The sequence below is a fragment of the Hypomesus transpacificus genome, chromosome 2 (assembly GCF_021917145.1).
Source record: "Hypomesus transpacificus isolate Combined female chromosome 2, fHypTra1, whole genome shotgun sequence".
Classification (NCBI taxonomy): domain Eukaryota; kingdom Metazoa; phylum Chordata; class Actinopteri; order Osmeriformes; family Osmeridae; genus Hypomesus; species Hypomesus transpacificus.
Window position 1 is genome coordinate 15977166 of NC_061061.1, and position 19587 is coordinate 15996752.

Below are 19587 nucleotides of genomic sequence, written 5' to 3' on the forward strand. Positions count from 1 at the left end.
TAACTTTGTAACAATAGCTTTATGTTTCAGTAATTTAGCCGTTGTTTTGTCTAACCGCAGATCTCACACAGGTTCACACAATCAAAAGTGAATGAAAGACATTTACAGATATTTACAGATTTTGTCTTCAAATTTTGGCTGGCAGAAACTACAATTCCCAAACCCCAACATTTGTGATTACCCAGAGATCTGTACGACTGGAATTGTTAGCCAAGATGGCGTCTAAAACAAGTGGGACTGATATCACTTCTGCCCCTCCTTTTGATTGTCCATCATGGTGAGAAAATGCAACTATGAATTTTGAATTGCTCAGGAATTTTAATCAGAGGCATAGCTCTGAATTCAGATTTTGATTGTGGCTTCTTCAATAATAATTTGTCTAATCCGGGTTCGCACATTGCTAGCTAGTAGCTAACGCCAACTCTGAATGGCTTGTGTGGTAGTCACCCATATTGCATGCACACACTCAAGGGTAGTCAATCCAATGTGTGCCTAAATCTACTAGCTGGTTGTTGAGTCATAATTCTGAATTAACAAGGCACTCTCGTTCATACGTTTTAGTGTGCATGCATAATGTTGGCCGTATCTATAATTGAACGTGATGGTCACTAGAGAGCTACAAGCACTACCTAGTAAGTGTGTGCATACTTGTGCTGGAGAAAAGAATACTCTTTTGACTGTACGTAACTGCATTTCAAACCAGGCTACGAAGGTTGCTAATGGAATCTATTATTGTTGCAGGGCAGGCAAACCACCACCGGGGCTCCATCTGGATGTCATGAAAGGAGACAAAATGGTTGAGGTAAGACGATGAGCTGTAGAAACATTGTAAACTACTGCCACAGTGATGAGTCGACTTTTATTGTACTCAGTCAACTGTTTTGTAAAATAAACGTTTGATGTGTATCTATGCTATATTCCAAAGGCAATAAGTTAGCCAGCTCACCACGGTCCAGTCAGTGACCAAGCTACAGTGAAACGCACCAGATACTGATCAGTCTGCCTTCAGCCCAGCTGTGCCATGCACACTGGTGACTGTACTCCATGGCAATCTGATTTCAGAAGGGTGCCACACAAAAGTCAGCCCTGACATTTAAGCTCTGAGTGAAAAGCTGCACTTTAGAGTTATGGCTCAGAGGCACATTAAGGGCATAGGTAGGCCTGAGGTCCTGCTGCTCACAAATAACTTGATTCATGCAACAATCCTCCCTGTTTATAACAAATATGTCTTACACAAGACCACCGTTGATCATCACTGTGTCTACGCATACCAAATGGAGCTCTGCTTCTTGTAGATGGGAGTTGAGGGGTTGGGTACGGGTCATCAAGCTTGTGTTTTCCGTTTGGGACGCGTTGACATGCACATGCCCACACAGAAACTGATCATTGACGAGAAGAAATACTACTTGTTCGGGAGGAACCCAGACATGTGTGACTTCACCATCGACCACCAGTCCTGTTCCCGCGCCCACGCCGCCCTGGTCTACCACAAACATCTGAAGAGGGTGTTTCTCATCGACCTCAACAGCAGTGCGTCTACTCATCATTTTCATCCAACATCTATTAAACCAATACTAGAAAACACGTTGACTCCATTTAGATTGAATTTGAAATCTTACAGCACTAGTGGTTTGTGTCAATGTGTAGTTCAACACGTACATAATCACGGTGTCTGGCTTCTTTAGCGCACGGGACCTTTCTTGGACACATCCGCCTGGAGTCCCACAAGCCTCAGCAGGTCCCCATTGACTCCACCATGTCTTTCGGAGCCTCCACGCGCACCTACACCATCCGGGAGAAGCCCCAGAGCCAGTCGAGCACCAGTGCAGGAGAGGGCAAGGCTGGGGAGGACGAGGAGCTGAAGGGGCTGCTAGGTTTACCAGAAGAAGAAACTGAGCTAGAGGTGTGTGGTTGTATTTACTGGGTGTGGGTGGATGTAAGTGTACTTTGAGTGTTATGTTGACAATGTAGTTATACTTGAGTGAATACATTACAGTAGATATATAATCAGGGTATGACATACCCTTTATTTACATTTAGCAGACGCTCTTATCCAGAGCGACTTACAGTAAGTACAGGGACATTCCCCCTGAGGCAAGTAGGGTGAAGGACATAACGTCATTTGGCACGGCGGGGAATTGATCCGGCAACCTTCTGATTACTAGCCCGACTCCCTTACCGCTCAGCCATCTGACTCCCAGATTTATTTCATTCCTGTTTGGCGTCTCTTGTTCTTCATGACAGAACCTGACAGAGTTTAACACGGCCCACAACAAGCGCATCTCGCTGCTCCCCATAGAGGAGGGCAACTTGGAGATCCAGAGGCCCAAGAGGAAGAGGAGGAACTCAAGGGTCACCTTCAATGAGGATGATGACATCATCAACCCAGGTACACCCCTTCCTCCCCCCTAAGTGCTTGGCAATTGTATCCTCATGATTATTCTTGTTCATGAATCCAAATGAGTAAAATCAGTTGTCAGCCTGGGCGTGTAGTTTCTTTTACTCTTACATCGTAACTAACTAATTCCGTTTATTGAACCTGTGAAATTATTATACGCATTCAGTTAATAGAAAGGGGTGTTTTAGATCGGAACAAAAGAACAGACATGGGCTGCCTCAGACTGTTTGATTATTGTGATGTATAAAACAACATGGATGTTTCTTTTTGTTTCTTTTTGTAACAGAGGATATAGACCCTTCAGTGGGCCGCTTCAGAAACATGGTCCAGACCGCAGTTGTTCCCATTAAGGTAAAAACCTATTTTTAATCCCAAAAGAAATCCATACTAACAGTTAATAAATGTAATACGAATGCACTAACTGCTTTCCTCTTTTGGTTCAACCTAGAAACGGAGAGCTGACAGCCACAACACACTCGGTCTGGAGGATGTGACGTTGAGACGCATTCACAGCTACACCTTCGGAGGCGGCCTGTATGGAGACCTGCCTCCTAGCAGCCACGAACACCATCCTACCGGAGCCCCGGGAGGAGCCACCATCCTGGGGGGGCTTCCACTGCCCTTCCCCAATCCAGCCCCGGAGGTGGATCTGGCCCCAGAGGCCCCCCAACCCCCTGTCACTCTCAACCCCACCCCGGTCACAGGCCCCTATCCCCCCGATGCCCTCAACGAGCCACGGAAGAAAAAGTACGCCAAAGAAGCATGGCCGGGCAAGAAGCCCACCCCTTCCCTGCTCATCTGAGCCTTCCTCCGTCAGTTTGTGAAGGAGAGGGGGCAGACTCAGGAGACATCAGGGACTTGTTTCTCGCTGGAGGGTGATTTGTTTTCTTTGTTTTTTTTTTGAAGACTGTTTAGGATTTTATACTTTGGTGTTTTATACTCTTCTGTTCTCACCAAGACATTCTGAGCAGTCCGTGAAGACTAACACACCAGGTTTTTGGTGAATGGTTGATGAATTGTGTCATTCACAGACATACTGGTTAGTGAGCGTAGGCAGGTCATTAAGAAAATTCTTTGTTTTAGGGGGCATTATCTCCTATTATCAGCCAATTATCCAACATCATTATGGTTGCTTACAGTTGCAAAAACAGCTGCTTTTGTGTAAGTTGTTTGATGTCAATTTTGGGATGCTGTATCATCACTTTTATCAGTGCATACAGGTATTTATTAGAATCCTATTTGTGTACAATTTCACGTCCTAAAGCAGTTTTTTATATACAAGTCACATATGGTTTCCCAGGAAAAGTTATTTCTTACAAAAAGTTGAGAATATATATATTTTGTCTATCGAGGCTTTAGAAAGAACAAACACATAGATTTTCTTTCATAGGCATGCATTTCTGTAATAAACAGATAAACGAGTAGACTACAGTGTATTTTTGATCTTCACTCTTCATCAAAGAGCCTTGTAATTCACTGCACCTCCAGTAATGGCAGTACATCCTGTGGACTACCAGATGGCAATGGTGTGGCAGTTGTCCAGTCACACTAAATTCAGCCTTTTTTTTATGGCTGACAACTACATTCTCTGTTTTCACACCAGCAGGGGGAAATACCAAGATATCTCCTCTTTATGTGCTGACACTGTTATAGGATATCTAAAAGAAAGTACTGTAGTCTAGTCATATTTTTTGCATTTGTAATAACTTTGTATCGTTATTAACCAGTGCCCAGGCATTATTTGTCCATCTTTCAAATGACTGAAGCTTTTTTAATCACATGAAACTATGTAAATAAAATGGAAACAACTTTTTCAGTCAAGTTTACCGAGTCTTTTCTCCCTATGTAGGTACACACTAAAACATCCACACACAAATACTTTTGTCAAGTACTGAATTGATATATACATATATAAAGGATATATCTTGTGTCCTGGCACAATATATGTTTTCATAGATAAACAAACCTCATTGGAGGACTTACGCCCTGGGAAACCTTTCTGATTGGCCCTAAATCTTTCCAAAATACTCCCCCTCATGGGGCATCTATAGCCAGTATACAGTATATAAACTGGTGCAACATACAGAACCAGTCTATTTTCAGACAGACATACAATACAAATACGTGGCCTGACCCGATACTTGAAGGAGATGGTGGGTATAAAGCAATCATTACACGTGTTTTGTTGCATACACACAAACTTCATATTTTATTTAACCGATAAGAAAATGACTCATGTTGTTATGACACAATTCTCCACTTATTCCCTTTTCAAGAAAGTATCTCTGAAACATAGTGGATACAAACAGTCCAAAAGATGACATAAATGTAGTAAATGTTTTTATTTACAAATTAATCTAGGAATATAAACATAGGTGGCACAAACGGCATTATGTTATTAAATAAATCAATGAAAACGTTTGCATTGCATGTCTAGCTGTTTGTTACTCATAGTAACAAACTGCCTTTCATAATTATCCTAACTGCGTGAGAATATGCACACTTAAAACAGAAAGTTAGCCTACCTCTTGCAGAGCCACAACATCAACTGAAAATGATTTACTTTTATGATATGGCTCAAATGAATTAGTGACTATTTCTCACTGAAATGTTACATTTTTTATGGTTGTCCTTGATTGGGGTGATTTTCCTCACGGTTCAAGTTCAACAGGTTCAATCTTCAGGTGGATTCCATTGAGGGAGCGCAGAATGAGCCTTGGAAGCATCTTAGGCTTCTTGGTTGGGTCCTCTATCAGATGGTACCTCTTGAGTGTTTGAGCAACCACTACTTTCAACTCATTCATAGCAAAGTTCTGTCCAATGCAATTCCTAAGATGGGGAGAGATAAAAATGTAAGGTTATGTTTTGCAGTGAAAATCACAGGATTTGCTGTTAAAATTGTTATGAGAGTACTTTTACAGCATACACTATATATTTATACTAAATACAACAGATTGTGCATGACCATAAACCATTTAGTCTCTTTCTGGAACAACGTTTCCAGAAAGAGAATAAAACAGTTGTAGGTCTAAAAGACCAGTTCTGTTTGTTGAGTTGGGAAAGCGGTGCCGTTACCATGGCGAACAACATCTAATGCCAATTCTAGCGCTGTAACTGGGTCATCGCAAGGACAAAGACTCCAAACTCCAGCCACGTAAATGAGTAGCCGTGTCTGTAGCTGTAATGTGAAAACCAGCCCTTGCTACTAAGAACATGCATAGCAAGACGATTATATTGTGATGAGATGAAAAATGAATCGCAGACCTTGTTTTTAACAGCAGAGGGCGACATCTAATTTTGATTTCAATGATCAAGTTGGGTCGTTCTAATCTAAACTGTCAGTGAATTTCTAGATCACAGTATTTCCTTTGTACTGTAATTTTGATTGAAAAGACTAAAATAAATCTTCTTGAACCTCCTTTACCACGTCAAGCAACATCAGGTCTGGTGAACAGCGTGTACTAACCGAGGCCCAGCAGAAAAAGGAACAAATGCATGGGGTGACCTCTTACAAGAGTTCTCAGGCAGAAATCTCAGTGGATCAAAAACCTTTCAGATTAGGAAGAAAAAAAAGAGAAAAACAGCATGAACAGAATAATGACAAAGGCCGGTTCTTCGGACATAGTTCACAGTCAATAGCCGTCAGTCACTCGTTCCCACAGCTGGACAATCTGACCCCTGTTCCTGAGTCTCCAGTTAAATGACAACACGTGTATGCAGATGGTATTCTCACATGAGGGTTCTCCCAGACAGATGCATTCCTATGAATTCCAAACACGCTTGTTCCAATGAGACAACCTAGACAAAATACGTTTTATTTTATTTTATATTAAGTTGTATAATAGGACAACTGCAGTTACACTACAGAGGACCCACTCTGCACAAGTGAGGAGTTGTGCTGACTAAGCCAAGATGATCCTTCCTGATCTTGGCTTAGTTAGGAAGTAATCAACTTATTATGACTACAATCCAGTCTCTGTAATAGTTGTGACATGCAATAGATAAATGGAAAAGATAGCTTTGTCTAAAAGGACAGCCAAAAGAGGTGTAATGACTAGGGGGTCACTGGATGTTAAAGTGATAGGCAGTGTCTCTTAAACAAATACCAGTTAATGTTTAAAGAGGCTTTGACTAAAGCAAAGGTTAGAATGTGACCTATTGTAAACCTAAGAGTTATTATTTTATGAGTTAGAAAAACCATGCCCTGTGTCCTAGTTCATGTTGTATACAACAGTATTAATGGAAACTTAAGTTTAAAAAAAAAGACAGTACCTTCAGGCACAGTCCTGCCATCGAAAAAGGTCATGGGTTTGGTTATCTTCCGGGAAATTCCAGGGACAGGAGGGTAGAGACGGAGGGACTCTTTAATACACATAGTTGTGTAAGGTATTTTACTCAGATCCTCCCTAGAAAACAAATCCATCAAAGTGATTCCACTATTCAAGTGTAGAAACAGTCACTTCTGTCCCCTCATAGACATTGTAAAGTATAATATAAAAAATGTACAAATAAAAAGACTTCTAACCAGGGGATGGGTATTGCTCATTGAAGCATTTGACTGCAGATCAAAAAGATTTCAGGTTGAAAGGTTTATCACTTTGGATAAAGTGTGTAAATTAATTCTCATTTACACCTCAACCACCAAGCACAAACCTTTCAAATCAAACCTTCACCCCTGTAACAGAATGTCATATTTTACAATACATCATCATTCTTGTATTCTTTTTTTTCTTTTCTTCTTCTTCTATTTTCTTCTGTGATGTGGGCAGGTGACCCACCACTCCATGGTGTCCCTGCCATCCAGGACGTGGAGGACTTCGTCCCTGCAGATCTGCTGATGCTCCGGGTTACAGGCCAGGCTGTAGAGGGTGAAGGAGATCCCGCTGGCTGTGGTGTCGTGGCCCTCGAACATGAAGGTGTCCACCTCGGCTCGGATGTCTTCGTCCGACAAGCCCTGCTGATCCTCGTCCTGGAGAAACGGGAACAAAGCAGTTTTTAGGGTTAGGGGTCAGGTGCTCTCGATGGCTGAGCGGTGAGGGAGTCGGGCTAGTAATCAGAAGGTGTCCGGATCGATTCCCCGCCGTGCCAAATTACGTTGTGTCCTTGGGCAAGGCACTTCACCCTACTTGCCTCAGGGGGAATGTCCCTGTACTTACTGTAAGTCGCTCTGGATAAGAGCGTCTGCTAAATGACTAAATGTAAATGTAAACTGATAAGATACTGACAAGAGACACAAGGGGACAGTCAGCATTGTCTCGCGTATCATGTCCCGTGTTTCAAATGGCATCCTAACATCCAAATCAGGATGGCAGACAACGCGTAACATAGTGTGTCTGATCCACGGCACCAAAAGTTCCAGGATGACTTGGAGAATCATCCTGGTCGAATTTCTGCTGTGTCAGGGAGAGAGCTGGGGTAGGACCCAAATGCCGGAGAGTCGGCGAACATGGCGTAAACACAAAGGGTTCATTACACAAAACAATGAGTAATAAACCAATGTTTTCTTTCAAATTCTAATAATAACGTACAGTTCAGGATGTAGCCAGATGTAAAACATCTCTGCAACACCATCATAAATCCATTCTATTCTGTATCTGTGAAGAAAGCAACAGTGTGTTAAAACAGTAACATACTCTTGCACAGAGAAGGATGTCCAGAAAGTCCAGGTTTCTCTTGGCCTGGATCCTTCCTAGCTCTTCCCCGTCCTTCAGTGCTTCTTTCCTCTTTCTTATGACTTCCTCTACAAGCAGATCACATGACAGAAGAGCATTGGTCACACTTTCCCCAGTCAGAACGCTATTCAATTAATTGAAAGGCATTTTAAATACCAGTATAATGTAATTATTTTGATTTTAGGAATGCTTAACTGTGTCAATTCTTCCAGAATGGTGCATTTGTCTTTCGCTAAAATGATGGACTTGAGTTGGACATGTCCAGACACAGGGTTAATAGAGATTACAATTCATAGATCATACCCGTGTGACTGTGAGCCACTTTGGATGCTTTCCGATACCTAAATCCATGTGGGCTGAGGTGGAAGATGAACTCGCTGTGGTACGGAAAGACCCGGAAGCGGAGATTAACCAAGTCGCTAAGCTCGTACACCGCCTTGATGTATGCGTTAGTACCACTGTAATGAGAAGGCATTCTCTGTAATCTCTCCCTTAACAGTTTTTTTTTGGAATGAGAGGGAGTAAAGTGTTATTCTAAAAGACATTGACAAGGTAAATTCCACGTGGAACATAAAGGAGGAGGTGTGGAAACTGACCCTTCTGTCTGGCAGTTACTGTTGGAACTGAACGCACATTTCATTATACTGTCCAGTGTCATTAGGCTCACATGTTCAAATAACTCAAACGTATCCTTGCTTCTAGAGTGACTCTCCCATTTGTCCTGCAAGATGAAAAAGACAGATCCAGTCACTACTTGGTCTGTCAGAAACACTTTGACACCACAATCCCTCATTTTCTGGCTTCATGTCTCTTATGATTGGTGATGGCCATTCCTTCGACAGGCAACTCTCAGGATTATTGCTGTTATTGTAGTAGGATACACTGAACCCACCAACATGGTTTTCGCAGAGTCCGCCATTAGTTTGACATATGGCTTTAAGACATCGTAGTGAAAACCAGGGGTCAGAAGTCTTCTGTGCCGAAACCATTTCTGGCCCTTAGACACAAGCAAACCATCCCCTGGAGATGAAGAGAGGAGGGTCATTAAAACAAATAGTACAGGACCCCCCAAGTTTAATATTTTCTCTTTTATGGAGGGTGCCTTAACTCTTTACCTAAGACCCCCTCAACCTAATTCAAAGCAATATTTCATGAAATACCAACACAAAGCAGCTGACTTACCTATCCATGGAATAAGGAATCTATATGCAAGATCATCTTTGGGCTCTGTTAAGAAAGCAGGTCACGTGTTTTATTTAAATAAATAAGACCAGACACACTGATGTACAATTTGATATGCCTAAATACACACCTGTAGATGCTAGAATGGTTTTGACATAATCTGGGTGGTGAATATTCAAGAATGAAACAAAAGGACCAAACCACATTTGAAACGCCAGAGGGTATGTCTCCCCCCATGTCACCACTTTATCCAAATCTGTCCCATCCTGTTTAAACTGCAATAGAACACGAGGAAAGGGGAAAGTGCATTAAGTTCTCCATTTGTTTGTATCTGTCTCATCTCAGTGCTGAAAAAATTACTGATATAACTTGTCTTGCAACAATAGTTCGTATGTCTATTTTGGGTCACCCGAATCGGCCACATCACATTTGAGTTATATGCAAATAGAACAGACAACTTTCTTTCGAGAAGCCACTACGCCACTGTACGTCTCTATCTACTAATTATTCGAAACCTCATCAAAATTCGGTTTCAGATTAGACTATTGGACTAGACTGCCTCGTAGACTAGAATTTTGCAGACGCAGTCGGTGATGTTGCCGCTGCCAGTATGCTGAGGATGAAACAATGTTTCGACACGTTTCATAAATGTAGGTTTTACATTCAGAAAAAACTGCCATGTTAAATGGTTTAGAACACCTACCTCATGAACATGGCCGTAAAGCCAGTGTTGTGGAGGTCCAGGAAATTGTTCAAGAGCCCAAAGCCATTGTCTCCTTTTAACAATTAGTTGAGTTAATTTAAAAACAACAGTCACAAGGAAGAAGATTGCAACCCAGTGATGAAGGTGACGCAAATCCAATGACAATTGCGTCTTTAATGTCTCAGCTATCCCCATTGCCAATTTCGCATTTAAGCTTGTTGTTATTCAAGGTTGAGAGACAGGAAACTAGGAAAAACAATTAAGGTGACCTAGTAGTTATGGCAAAGGGATCCGTGGTTCGGGAGTTATGGGCGGAGAACTGTAAACCAGATTTGTCTGGGCGAAACAGAGCATACAAATCGAGGGTACCCACATAGTGTGTTTAGAAGTGAAAAACGGATCCAAGGCCAGTTACTAGTTTTTGTATTTTGTAACGCGAGCCGTAACTCTATGGATCCGCCAACCATAATTGCCGGCAGCGGAAGCTTAAGACTGTTGGACGGTCCAGCCGCGCCTACAGCCAGTAAAAATCCCCTTCATGGCACGTGGGAAGTTCGGTCTTATTCTTATTTTTATATATATTTTATTTTATATTTAAATTGTTGTAGATTGTTTAGTTCTTAGGAATAGTTAAACTTTTGTACTTTTACTTAATTTAAGATTTGTAGGTATGTTTAGTGTTTGCACCTCCCTGCCACAGTAGGCTACAGTCCGTGTTTGTATAAAATACATGGCGAATAAACTGAATTCTGATTCTGATAATCTGATTTTACGCTATTTCAGAGATGTGTTTAAATGTCTATATTAAATATTCTTTTTTTTCTTCTTTTTTTTCTCATGCCAAGGTATCAATTATACAAGTACATATAAAATGCAAAAGACACATACAATGAAATGATAATAAAGGTAAAGCACCATCCATCTATACGCAGGGTCTATACATACAGGTTTCACAAAGCAGAAAAACCTTATTGAAATAAATTATGAAAGTTGAAACAAGTCTATTGTCTTTAGGGCTTTAAGATTCTTAGATGCTGAAATTGTTTGGACGTACTGTAGGACCGTACCTCTCTCCTAAAAACAGATTAAGTATTCAATGCCTTGTAAAATTCAAAACATGTCACTGATTAGCATCCATAGTAGTAAGCGTAGGTCATCACTGGCGACATTCTCCGGTACAGTAGGTGGCAGTGTATGAAGCTTTTAGCAGGATACCATCCCCCAATCAGAGTCAAAGAAGAAGATAACCTGCTGGCTAGGTAGTTTTTCTGCCACCACTACTAACTGAATAATCGTTATATTTTTTTCCTTACTTTAATTTTTGAAGTCGCATAGTTTCAATCCAACTTTATTCCACCGATGTGTTCGTTTATTACCTCGCAAACCATCGCACACTAGCCGGCTGTCTAACTCGTGTGGACTTGTTCATCGACTACCACACGGTCCACAGTGAGGAACTGGTGAAGAAGAGCTGATGCCGTTAGCGGGCTTTCCTTTCCCCCCAAGTTGAGGTCAGTGTTGGTGATGCCCAGGAGCGTAAATCTTTAAAGTTCATCCAGTTACTATGTAGGGTGTTAGTTATTTCGACTATCGAATAAAAAACATTCTCACGCACACAAAAAAAAATCCATGGATCTTGCTCTCGTTAATAAACGTTCAATGCACCTTAGTCGACCGTGGTGGTCACCCTGGGGCTTGTGAGTTGCCCTCTGTTGCTTGATAAATAATTTCAACGCTAAACCATGTCTGCTGGTAAATAGGCTAGCTAACTATTTCCAGTGGCATCAAGCAATTGCAGGTTGATACTTCTGTATTCAACTTCAATTTATTTCGCGCCAGAATAGTGAAGGTATTTTCTCATATGACAGTATATAACCCTCCCCCCCAGAGCCCTGTCTAACCGTCTGTGAAGTCTTCGTCTGTTTCGGGAGAGATGGAGGCCCCACCGGTCACTGTGATGCCCGTTACCGGGGGCACTATCAACATGATGGAATATCTGTTACAAGGTACCTACTTTTTCACGTCAAACGTGTAATTTGCTCAACTTTTTAGTTGGTTTCACAGAACTATATGGCTAAATGGTCCAGACTCAAACCCACCCACTCTAAGGTAGACTAGACTGTAGCATTAAGTCTTAGTTGACCCTTTGTGATTGGGTTCAGTTGACCTTGTTGTTTCACCCCACCTAGGCTAACCTTGGCAACAGAATTAGCCATGTGGTAAACCAAGAAACTCTGGCATGGGTGCATGTTTCTCAAGTCACATCCATAGTGGGATTTCAGTGTATGTCTCATTGTATTGGTGTCACCTTCATTACCTTCCCTGGTCAGCGAAGGCATTCATACTTCACTCACCCAGTAAGTCTCACAGTTGAGCCTACTAGTGGATTTTGTTGATGAAAGCAGGAACACCCTTGACTAGAGTGTGTAAGCAAGTTGCAATAAATACTACTACCAAAGAATAATGCAGATCAGTTGTTACAAAGGGTCAAGCACTGGATATGAAATGCCCATACTATGAAGGAAATGAGCTGCTTCTTATTGCGAGGCCAAATGCTGGGGCTACTTAAACAAAAAGCAGATGTAAGCAGTTTGACGCGACTTCCGAGTAGGCCTGAGTGTTTTCCCCCCACGTCGTTCTTCTCCAGGCAGTGTGCTGGACCAGGCCCTGGAGAGCCTCCTACACCGCCTGAGGGGCCTGTGTGACAACATGGAGCCCGAGAGCTTCGCCGACCACGAGCTGGTGTACCTCCTCAAGGGCCAGCAGGGCAACCCCTTCCTGCTCCGCGCCCGCCGCTCCCTCTGCCACCCCGCCGCCCCCTGGCACCTGCGTTACCTGGGCCAGCCCGAGGTGGGCGACAAGAGCCGCAACGCGCTGGTGCGCAACTGCGTGGACGTGGCCGCCTCCCACAGCCTGCCCGACTTCCTGAACGAGATGGGCTTCCGGATGGACCACGAGTTTGTGGCCAAGGGCCACATCTTCCGCCGGGGCGTGCTGAAGGTGGTGGTGAGCAAGCTGTCGCGGGTGCTGGTGCAGGGGAACACGGAGAACACGGAGCCCCTGTCGCTGTCGTACCTGGTGGAGCTGAGCGTGCTGGCGCCCGCCGGGCAGGACACCATGTCGGAGGACATGCGCAGCTTCGCCGAGCAGCTCAAACCGCTGGTCCACCTGGAGAAGATCGACCCCAAGAGACACATGTGAGGGGTCCGGGAGGGAGGGGGTGGGGGCAGTCTGAGGTCAGTCTCGGCCAGGTGTGTGTCCCGTCCCCCCCCCCCCGCCTTCCCCCCGCTCCCCCAAGGAAAAAACGCACAGATTTTCTGGTCTGTTTACGTTTTAACAAGCGGGAATCCGACAAAAAACACATGCTTTGTGATTGCGCCGGCATTCGTTCTGTCTGTCTGTTGCCTGGATGTCCTCTCTCACTCACTCAGTAGGTTAGAGCCTGTTAGAGACATGCGGCTGCATTCAGCTGCAGTCATGTTTGTGAAGGACTTCCAGAGGATTATTACATGGCCCACAAGGGTTAGGGGACAAACGGGAGATATTGCATGTGTAAATAATGACCAGCTTTTTCCAAATCAGATCAGATATGATTCATTTAACAGTCATATGAATGTCAGTCATTCACTCTGTTGGTGTTTTGGAGATGTAAAGTTTTAATGCTAAATAAAAACTGTCCCAAGGCCTCCCTCCCTACCTCAGAAGTGATTTACGTACTACTGCCCATCACCACTAGGGGTCTCTCCTCATCTTCCCAAAACCTAGGCTGCTTGCTTCGATGCTATTGTACATCACCACCTCAGATCATCCACACTAGCCATGGTTGCCATGGAAATAATTAGCCGCGAGATCTGCACATCCCCCCCCAGCTCTAATTAGCTTTCTCAATTGCTTAATGATACATCGACCTGTGAAAGCTTTCCTTTTCTTCCCCTTACAAAAGCATTGATTTCCCCCTCCCCTTCCCCTCTCATCTCCAACGTTAACCCATTAGAGGCCCTGCCGTGGCAATCTGAGCCGAGGCTTTTACACACGGCGCGCTCGGCCTAATGGCGAGTACGCTGAGCGCTAATGTTGCCTAATGCACATGTAAAAACCTGTGTGCGTCGTCGTCCTTCGTCCTCTCTCCGGTGGAGGGTTGCAGATGGCCGGCCTGCCCGCGGTTGGCGTACAGCTGAGAGAGCAATGCACAGCCACTTGTCTAGGCTGCTGAGGAAGAGGCAGGAGCTGTCTGAGCGCGTGAACGTCAGCGTCGAGGTCGAGCCTGCTAGCGCGGAAAGGTGAGGACTGCGTTGGTGGGGCTCACTGTCACATACGCACTGTTTTAATACGACTCAGTTGGTCTCGGGTGTTCGAGCTATTCGCCTCCCTCTGTCGCGCGGGGGGGGGGGGGGGGGGGGGGGGGGGGGGGGGGGGGGGGGGGGGGGGTCGAACCTTCTCTTTCCGTGCCCAGTCGACATATACAGAAGTAGATGTCCGTTCGCCTGTCAAAAAGGCCCAGCCTTTGATGGGCTGGGAACGCCAGCGTTTCCGACTGCATCCAGACCGACGGGCTCCTAGGAGCGAGGCCGCGATGCCCGAGCAGCGAGTGAATTATGTATTAAAGAAGCGGATGCCTTTCGCCCGGGGCTGTGCATGTCCAGCGCTCACGCGCTACATTCTGCCCCCTCCCGGCCTGTCCTGCTCCCTCACTTAAACTTGTGCTCTGTAGCCCCCTCTGTTGTGATGAGCTGGCTTCCCTGGGCCCCTCTCCTCCAGACTGCGTGGAGAGCTAACACAGAGCTGGGCTAATCAGCATCTTGGCACCAGGCCTGCTCAGCTATTGTGGAACCAGCCAAACCCAACGTCTTGTACAAGTGAGTGGTTTAACCCACTGCTGGAGGCGAAGCGATTTGCCACTTAGTTCGAAGAAATGGGAGAGCATCGCTTTTCAAAAGAAAAGCGTTATTAGCCAATCGCGTAGGGAGCGCAGCCTCTTGGCTCATGCCGTTCAAGTCAATGGGTGGTAATGTTTGGCACTTCTTATGGTAAACTATTGTAACATATGCCTGAAGATGTGGACTTCAATTCCCTCTACCTGAACCCATCAACATAAGTCCTTTATACAAGACTGGTGGAGAAGATAAATGGTCACACCAGTACCAGTTACATAGCTATATTATAGCTGTTGCTGTCATATCTCTGAAAAGGTGGGGGAAAAAGCTGTACCCTGCAAACCCTTCTCTTCTTCTATATATTACCACACTTTCAAAATAAAGCTCCTGGCAATATCCATCTTTATGTGTCTGAACATAATGTTCAAATGAGGCAGAGCTAATGCCAAGGTCTGCGACACGAGCTCTTCCCCGGGGATCAGGAAGTCTTAAAGTCAGCCTAACTTGGGCTTCTGCCACCAAGGGGTGAAATCTGGCCTGGCCTTCTGAGGAACATTCCAGATCCTTGGAACGTAGCCCTCCCCTTCCTGTGTCATTGGGAGCCCATATGCTTGTTAAAGAGTGGGATGGAACTTCAGAGGGGACTCAAAGCGAGGCTTTTTTTTCTTCCCGGGGCGGACATCGATCTCCCCAGTGCCTCCTTGTGGCTCCTCCGACTTCCAGCCACACTAGAGAGGAAGAGGCTGGAATGCCTCTTTACGTAACCCGACGAGGCTGTGGCAGTACAGGGGACTGAGCCACAGCACTCAGGCCACGGGGTGGGGGATGTGGGTGCTGGGCCTTGGCAGGGGAGGAGTCATGGGCGGGAACCCGGGAAGAGAGGGGACAACAACAAAAAAAAGAACTATTTTCGTTATGTGAATGAAATTCCTGTGCTTTTTGAGTGCAAATTGACGGTCACAATGCAGGCCTTGTTGTTGCTTTGGAGGAGGGCTGGCTGGTGGCTGGAACGATCTTTGCACTGAGCGTTCTGTTCCAGGATCCGCCACAGCGCCTCAAGCCAGCCCGGCTGCCAATGGAATGTGTGGTATGGGGACAACTTAAAGCACTCTGCCTAGAGCAGCCTGAACACACTCACACACAAACCACCATGTCAACGAGCTCGCAGGCTATGTGTCCAACTGCCTGTCTCTCTCTCCCCTTCTTCCATCCTCCTTTCTTCATCAGAGGGTGTGTCTCCTCTAAGCCTCTTGATTGGGTTAATCATCCTGGTGTCTCACCGTCGTTGTCGTAGTGGTTACCATGGCCGCCGGAGATGTTGTGACTGAGAGACGTTACGCAATGCTGACCAAATCTGTGGCTCGCGGCATAGATCCTTTTAAACTCCTACCGACTAATAAGGCACTGACTTTGTGTCAAGTATATTGTCTGGTGTAAGTACGTTTGGTGCCATGCGAGACAAAAAATAGACATTCCACTTTTGGTCCTAACAAAAGACCCCCCATTTCTGTGGTGTTGATGATACGAGGCATAAATGGACTTGAGCGTTGTTAACAAGTAACGTGGAAGAATGCCTGTTTGTTTCTGTGTCCAAATGCTTTTGTTTAATCGCAGGTCGTGACACGAGGACTGACCTGACTGTCGATACCTGTGTGGTGTGACGCACGATGACACATCATTTCATTCCGTGCATGTGCTACTTTGGGTTCTTGAAATTGACTCAAGCGGGACATATCATCAGTGGCCTCTAAGCAGACATGGTGTTAGTGGTTGTGTTGTGCAACTCTGAATGCACGGTGGACGTTTGGGGGAGTGGAGTCTTGCTGGAGAATGTCAGCCACTGTTTAGTGGGGGTTTTGGTAGCAGACTGTCTAGATGCCAATAAGGTGAGTAAGTACCGTAGGTTCTAATCCACAGACCAACCAGTTATGTCTGTTACAGTAGACGCTATTCCGGTTGTAAAACAAAGTCAATACGTTCTGTAGTAACCGGCTGACATCTATTGATTAGCACAAAACAAATCTAATGTTACAATCATGTTGACACACTATATCTTACTGTATGAAAATTGGCAGTGCATTGAATGGAGGGGATTGCTGATGTATTGAAGTGACTCTTCAATCAACTTGAACTGTTTTATTTTTTTTCTGATGAGTTTCAGATTGTTGTTTTGAATTGTCTCATTTCAGTTTCTTTTTAGTACTCTACAGAAGAAGCTATAGTTTGTAATGAAAGGATGCAGGTACATATTGAATAAATAAATGCTGTGATTCCACTGGAAAATTGAGAAAGTCATTTTATATGTGGAATGCATGATGTGGCCACATCATTATCAAGCCACACTTTTCATGTTTGGCTTACTCTCTAGACAGGCTGCAAGCCAACAGATGCAGGTCCACACAAAGCATTTTGTGGGTGAGGAGAATTTCATTTCTTTCCAGCTAATTAACTTTCTCTAGACCTGAAAGGTTACTAGACGCTATTGCTCTGACCGTCAGTTTACAGTACAGGCCCCAGTTCACTATGCTTGTTCCCAAGCAACCTGCTCGTCGCATTATTTTTAATAATCTAATGTAATTAGACAAGTATTAACAGAGATAGCATTTAAAAACCTGTATTGACCCGATTTTGTAAAAAGTGAACCGATAGCCATATTTATTTGTGACCATTATGACCAATCGCATAAGCACCTGAGCCATGTGCCCGCCCAGCTGTCAACTGTAGACACAAGGAGGCGGGGCCATAAATGGCGCGTGGGCGGAATCCCCTCGGTCAGAGAATGCAGCAATCTGGGCATTACGCACACATTCATGGGTCAATCGAGGGCTGTGCTTGCTCGGCTATCTTCCACAATCCCCAATTCCACAATTCCCTATTCGACTTGTACAAATATGTGAACCGGCTCGTTAAGGCATTGGTGAATATATAATAAGAAATTACATCTTTGAATGATGGGAATAAAGCAGAAATTACCACAGACTCTAACCCTTTCCACTCACTCCTACGGGATTAGAATCTGGGGTGAACTAATCTATGATAATCTGAACTAAATCTATCTAATCGTGGTGGAAAATTACACCATCAGGAGCTACTGTTCCACCCAGAGGTGAAACGGTTTACCCATCTGACCGGGAGCTCTTGGACTGGAGTATCAGAGACCACATGCATTGTCTGGGTTACTACGAGGACAAAGAAACACGGCATTTTACAATCTAGCTGGAATATGGCATTTATGCAGAAATTGGCTCTTGAGTACCTCTGAATATTAAGCATAACGTGCATTGTATTGACTAGATGGGGTAGGCTTTCTATATAGCCTAAACGTCCAGCGTTCTGCTGGCTATAAACTCAATAACCTGCCATTCAGATTTGTTTCATTTCGAATTAAATTTTAACGTAGGCCTACGTAGTCTAGGTGAGTTGATGAAGAGGGAGTATCCTACGGGATGCCGTAGCTAGGTTACCTCAAGCATGTTCTGGGAGTGATTTCACGCGCCATCCAATTGGCAGCATCTATTCACACTCGAGAGCCTGCGCGTCATCATCGGTTCACGTCGACGAAACGAGTTGTAAGCAAATGAGAACATGTGAGACAACTGAGAGTGAAAAAGGCAGACCGGAGACTGAAGAGAAACGTGAGAAATATACCCGACTCGACGGAGAGCTTCATAATTTTAGCAACCAAAGTGGACAAGAGACTAGTGGTGGATTAATTTATTTCTGCGATTTATCGTCAGCATTTTTAGCTTTTTGATTGTCATAGCCTCCGTGCACACCGTTTTTACTCCTAATTTGTAGTCGAGACTGTTGGATGCTAGTGTGTGTGAAAGGACTTGTGCCAACCAATCCTTGAAGAAGATCCTTGCTGGTTGATCCACACTTTATCTTGATGATTTTCCGATGATTTTTTGACAGTTTATTCTAGTTTAATCTTTCGACGACTGCCTGAAAATTGTGTCCTTATCAGTGATATCATCTGTTGCTGCTACTGGATTTTAAAGCCCGTAGAACTGTTATTGGCAAGCGTAAGGACATCGTTATTTGGAGATGTAGACAGATCAGTTGCAATTGTTTTGAAAAAAATCCCCTCTAGATTCCAGATAAAATGGGAGAGAGATTATTATTACTCTTGTTGCTTCTCTTATCTTTACATGCAAGGTTATGATATTGCAGACGAGCCATTCAAAATGATCCATCTCAACATCACCGGCTTCTCGAGGTTTCACGGTTTCCTTATTGAATAAGTCTGCAATATCCCTGTCACTAGACGGGTTTCAACTGGAGGTAGTATTGGAGGCGAAACGATAATCTTGGAGGCATTTCTTCTTTTGAATCTACTTATTTTTTCTTTAACAAAAGAGGATAAATGTTGATGATGGAGGACGACGAATTGGAGGCTCATCAGGTTGATATCGATTCCGATTTCGAGCCGCAAAGTCGGCCTCGCTCATGCACCTGGCCACTACCTTGTCCGGAGGATTTCCCGGGAGGACATGAGGTCAGTGGGGGTCTTCCATTGGTCACCATCAAGGTGGAACCGGACGATGTTCCCGCTTGCAGGGCAGGGAGAATGGGTGGCGCGCCGGCCGAGCTGAAGCACCCAGCCGGCGCCCCGGCGCCTCCCGGTGCGACGCACCCATGCCTGGCCGGCGCCGCGCTCGATGTGACCGGACAGTTGCGCAAAGCCAAATCCTCGCGGCGGAACGCATGGGGTAACCAGTCGTACGCGGATCTTATCACACGCGCAATCGAGAGCAC

At 44.6% G+C, this 19587-nt stretch overlaps 3 protein-coding genes and 1 non-coding gene across 7 annotated transcripts; 3 read left to right on the top strand and 1 right to left on the bottom strand.

The window, feature by feature from the left end:
• The first annotated feature begins 197 nt into the window (after positions 1-197).
• ppp1r8b (protein phosphatase 1, regulatory subunit 8b) lies at positions 198-4208 on the top strand. Its single transcript, XM_047034148.1, has 7 exons — positions 198-277; positions 742-802; positions 1377-1530; positions 1686-1903; positions 2245-2389; positions 2685-2749; positions 2847-4208. The coding sequence occupies exons 1-7, from the start codon at positions 216-218 to the stop codon at positions 3198-3200; spliced, it is 1059 nt and encodes a 352-aa protein (XP_046890104.1). The 5' UTR covers positions 198-215; the 3' UTR covers positions 3201-4208.
• Positions 979-1146, top strand: LOC124483805. The gene has a single exon (XR_006957918.1). It is a non-coding gene; the product is annotated as a small Cajal body-specific RNA 1 (non-coding RNA).
• Positions 4209-4725: 517 nt separating the features above from the next.
• LOC124478495 (cytochrome P450 4B1) lies at positions 4726-10362 on the bottom strand. Of its 4 annotated transcripts, XM_047036737.1 has the most exons (12): positions 9956-10362; positions 9383-9527; positions 9253-9297; positions 8963-9090; positions 8667-8791; positions 8374-8528; positions 8032-8138; positions 7177-7367; positions 6671-6804; positions 6132-6196; positions 5865-5947; positions 4726-5227 (listed from the first exon to the last, which is right to left on the bottom strand). In XM_047036737.1, exons 1-12 carry the CDS (start codon positions 10148-10150, stop codon positions 5050-5052), a joined length of 1551 nt encoding a protein of 516 aa, XP_046892693.1. In that variant the 5' UTR covers positions 10151-10362; the 3' UTR covers positions 4726-5049. The 4 variants fall into 4 exon arrangements, 3 of the variants coding, with proteins under 3 accessions (XP_046892693.1, XP_046892702.1, XP_046892713.1); XR_006957244.1 differs by lacking the exon at positions 6132-6196 and having other exon boundaries at positions 9956-10358; XM_047036746.1 differs by lacking the exons at positions 5865-5947; positions 6132-6196 and having other exon boundaries at positions 9956-10358.
• A 794-nt stretch (positions 10363-11156) lies between these two features.
• Positions 11157-14343, top strand: med18 (mediator of RNA polymerase II transcription, subunit 18 homolog (yeast)). Its single transcript, XM_047036769.1, has 3 exons — positions 11157-11466; positions 11844-11961; positions 12603-14343. The coding sequence occupies exons 2-3, from the start codon at positions 11889-11891 to the stop codon at positions 13154-13156; spliced, it is 627 nt and encodes a 208-aa protein (XP_046892725.1). The 5' UTR covers positions 11157-11466; positions 11844-11888; the 3' UTR covers positions 13157-14343.
• Positions 14344-19587: the final 5244 nt, after the last annotated feature.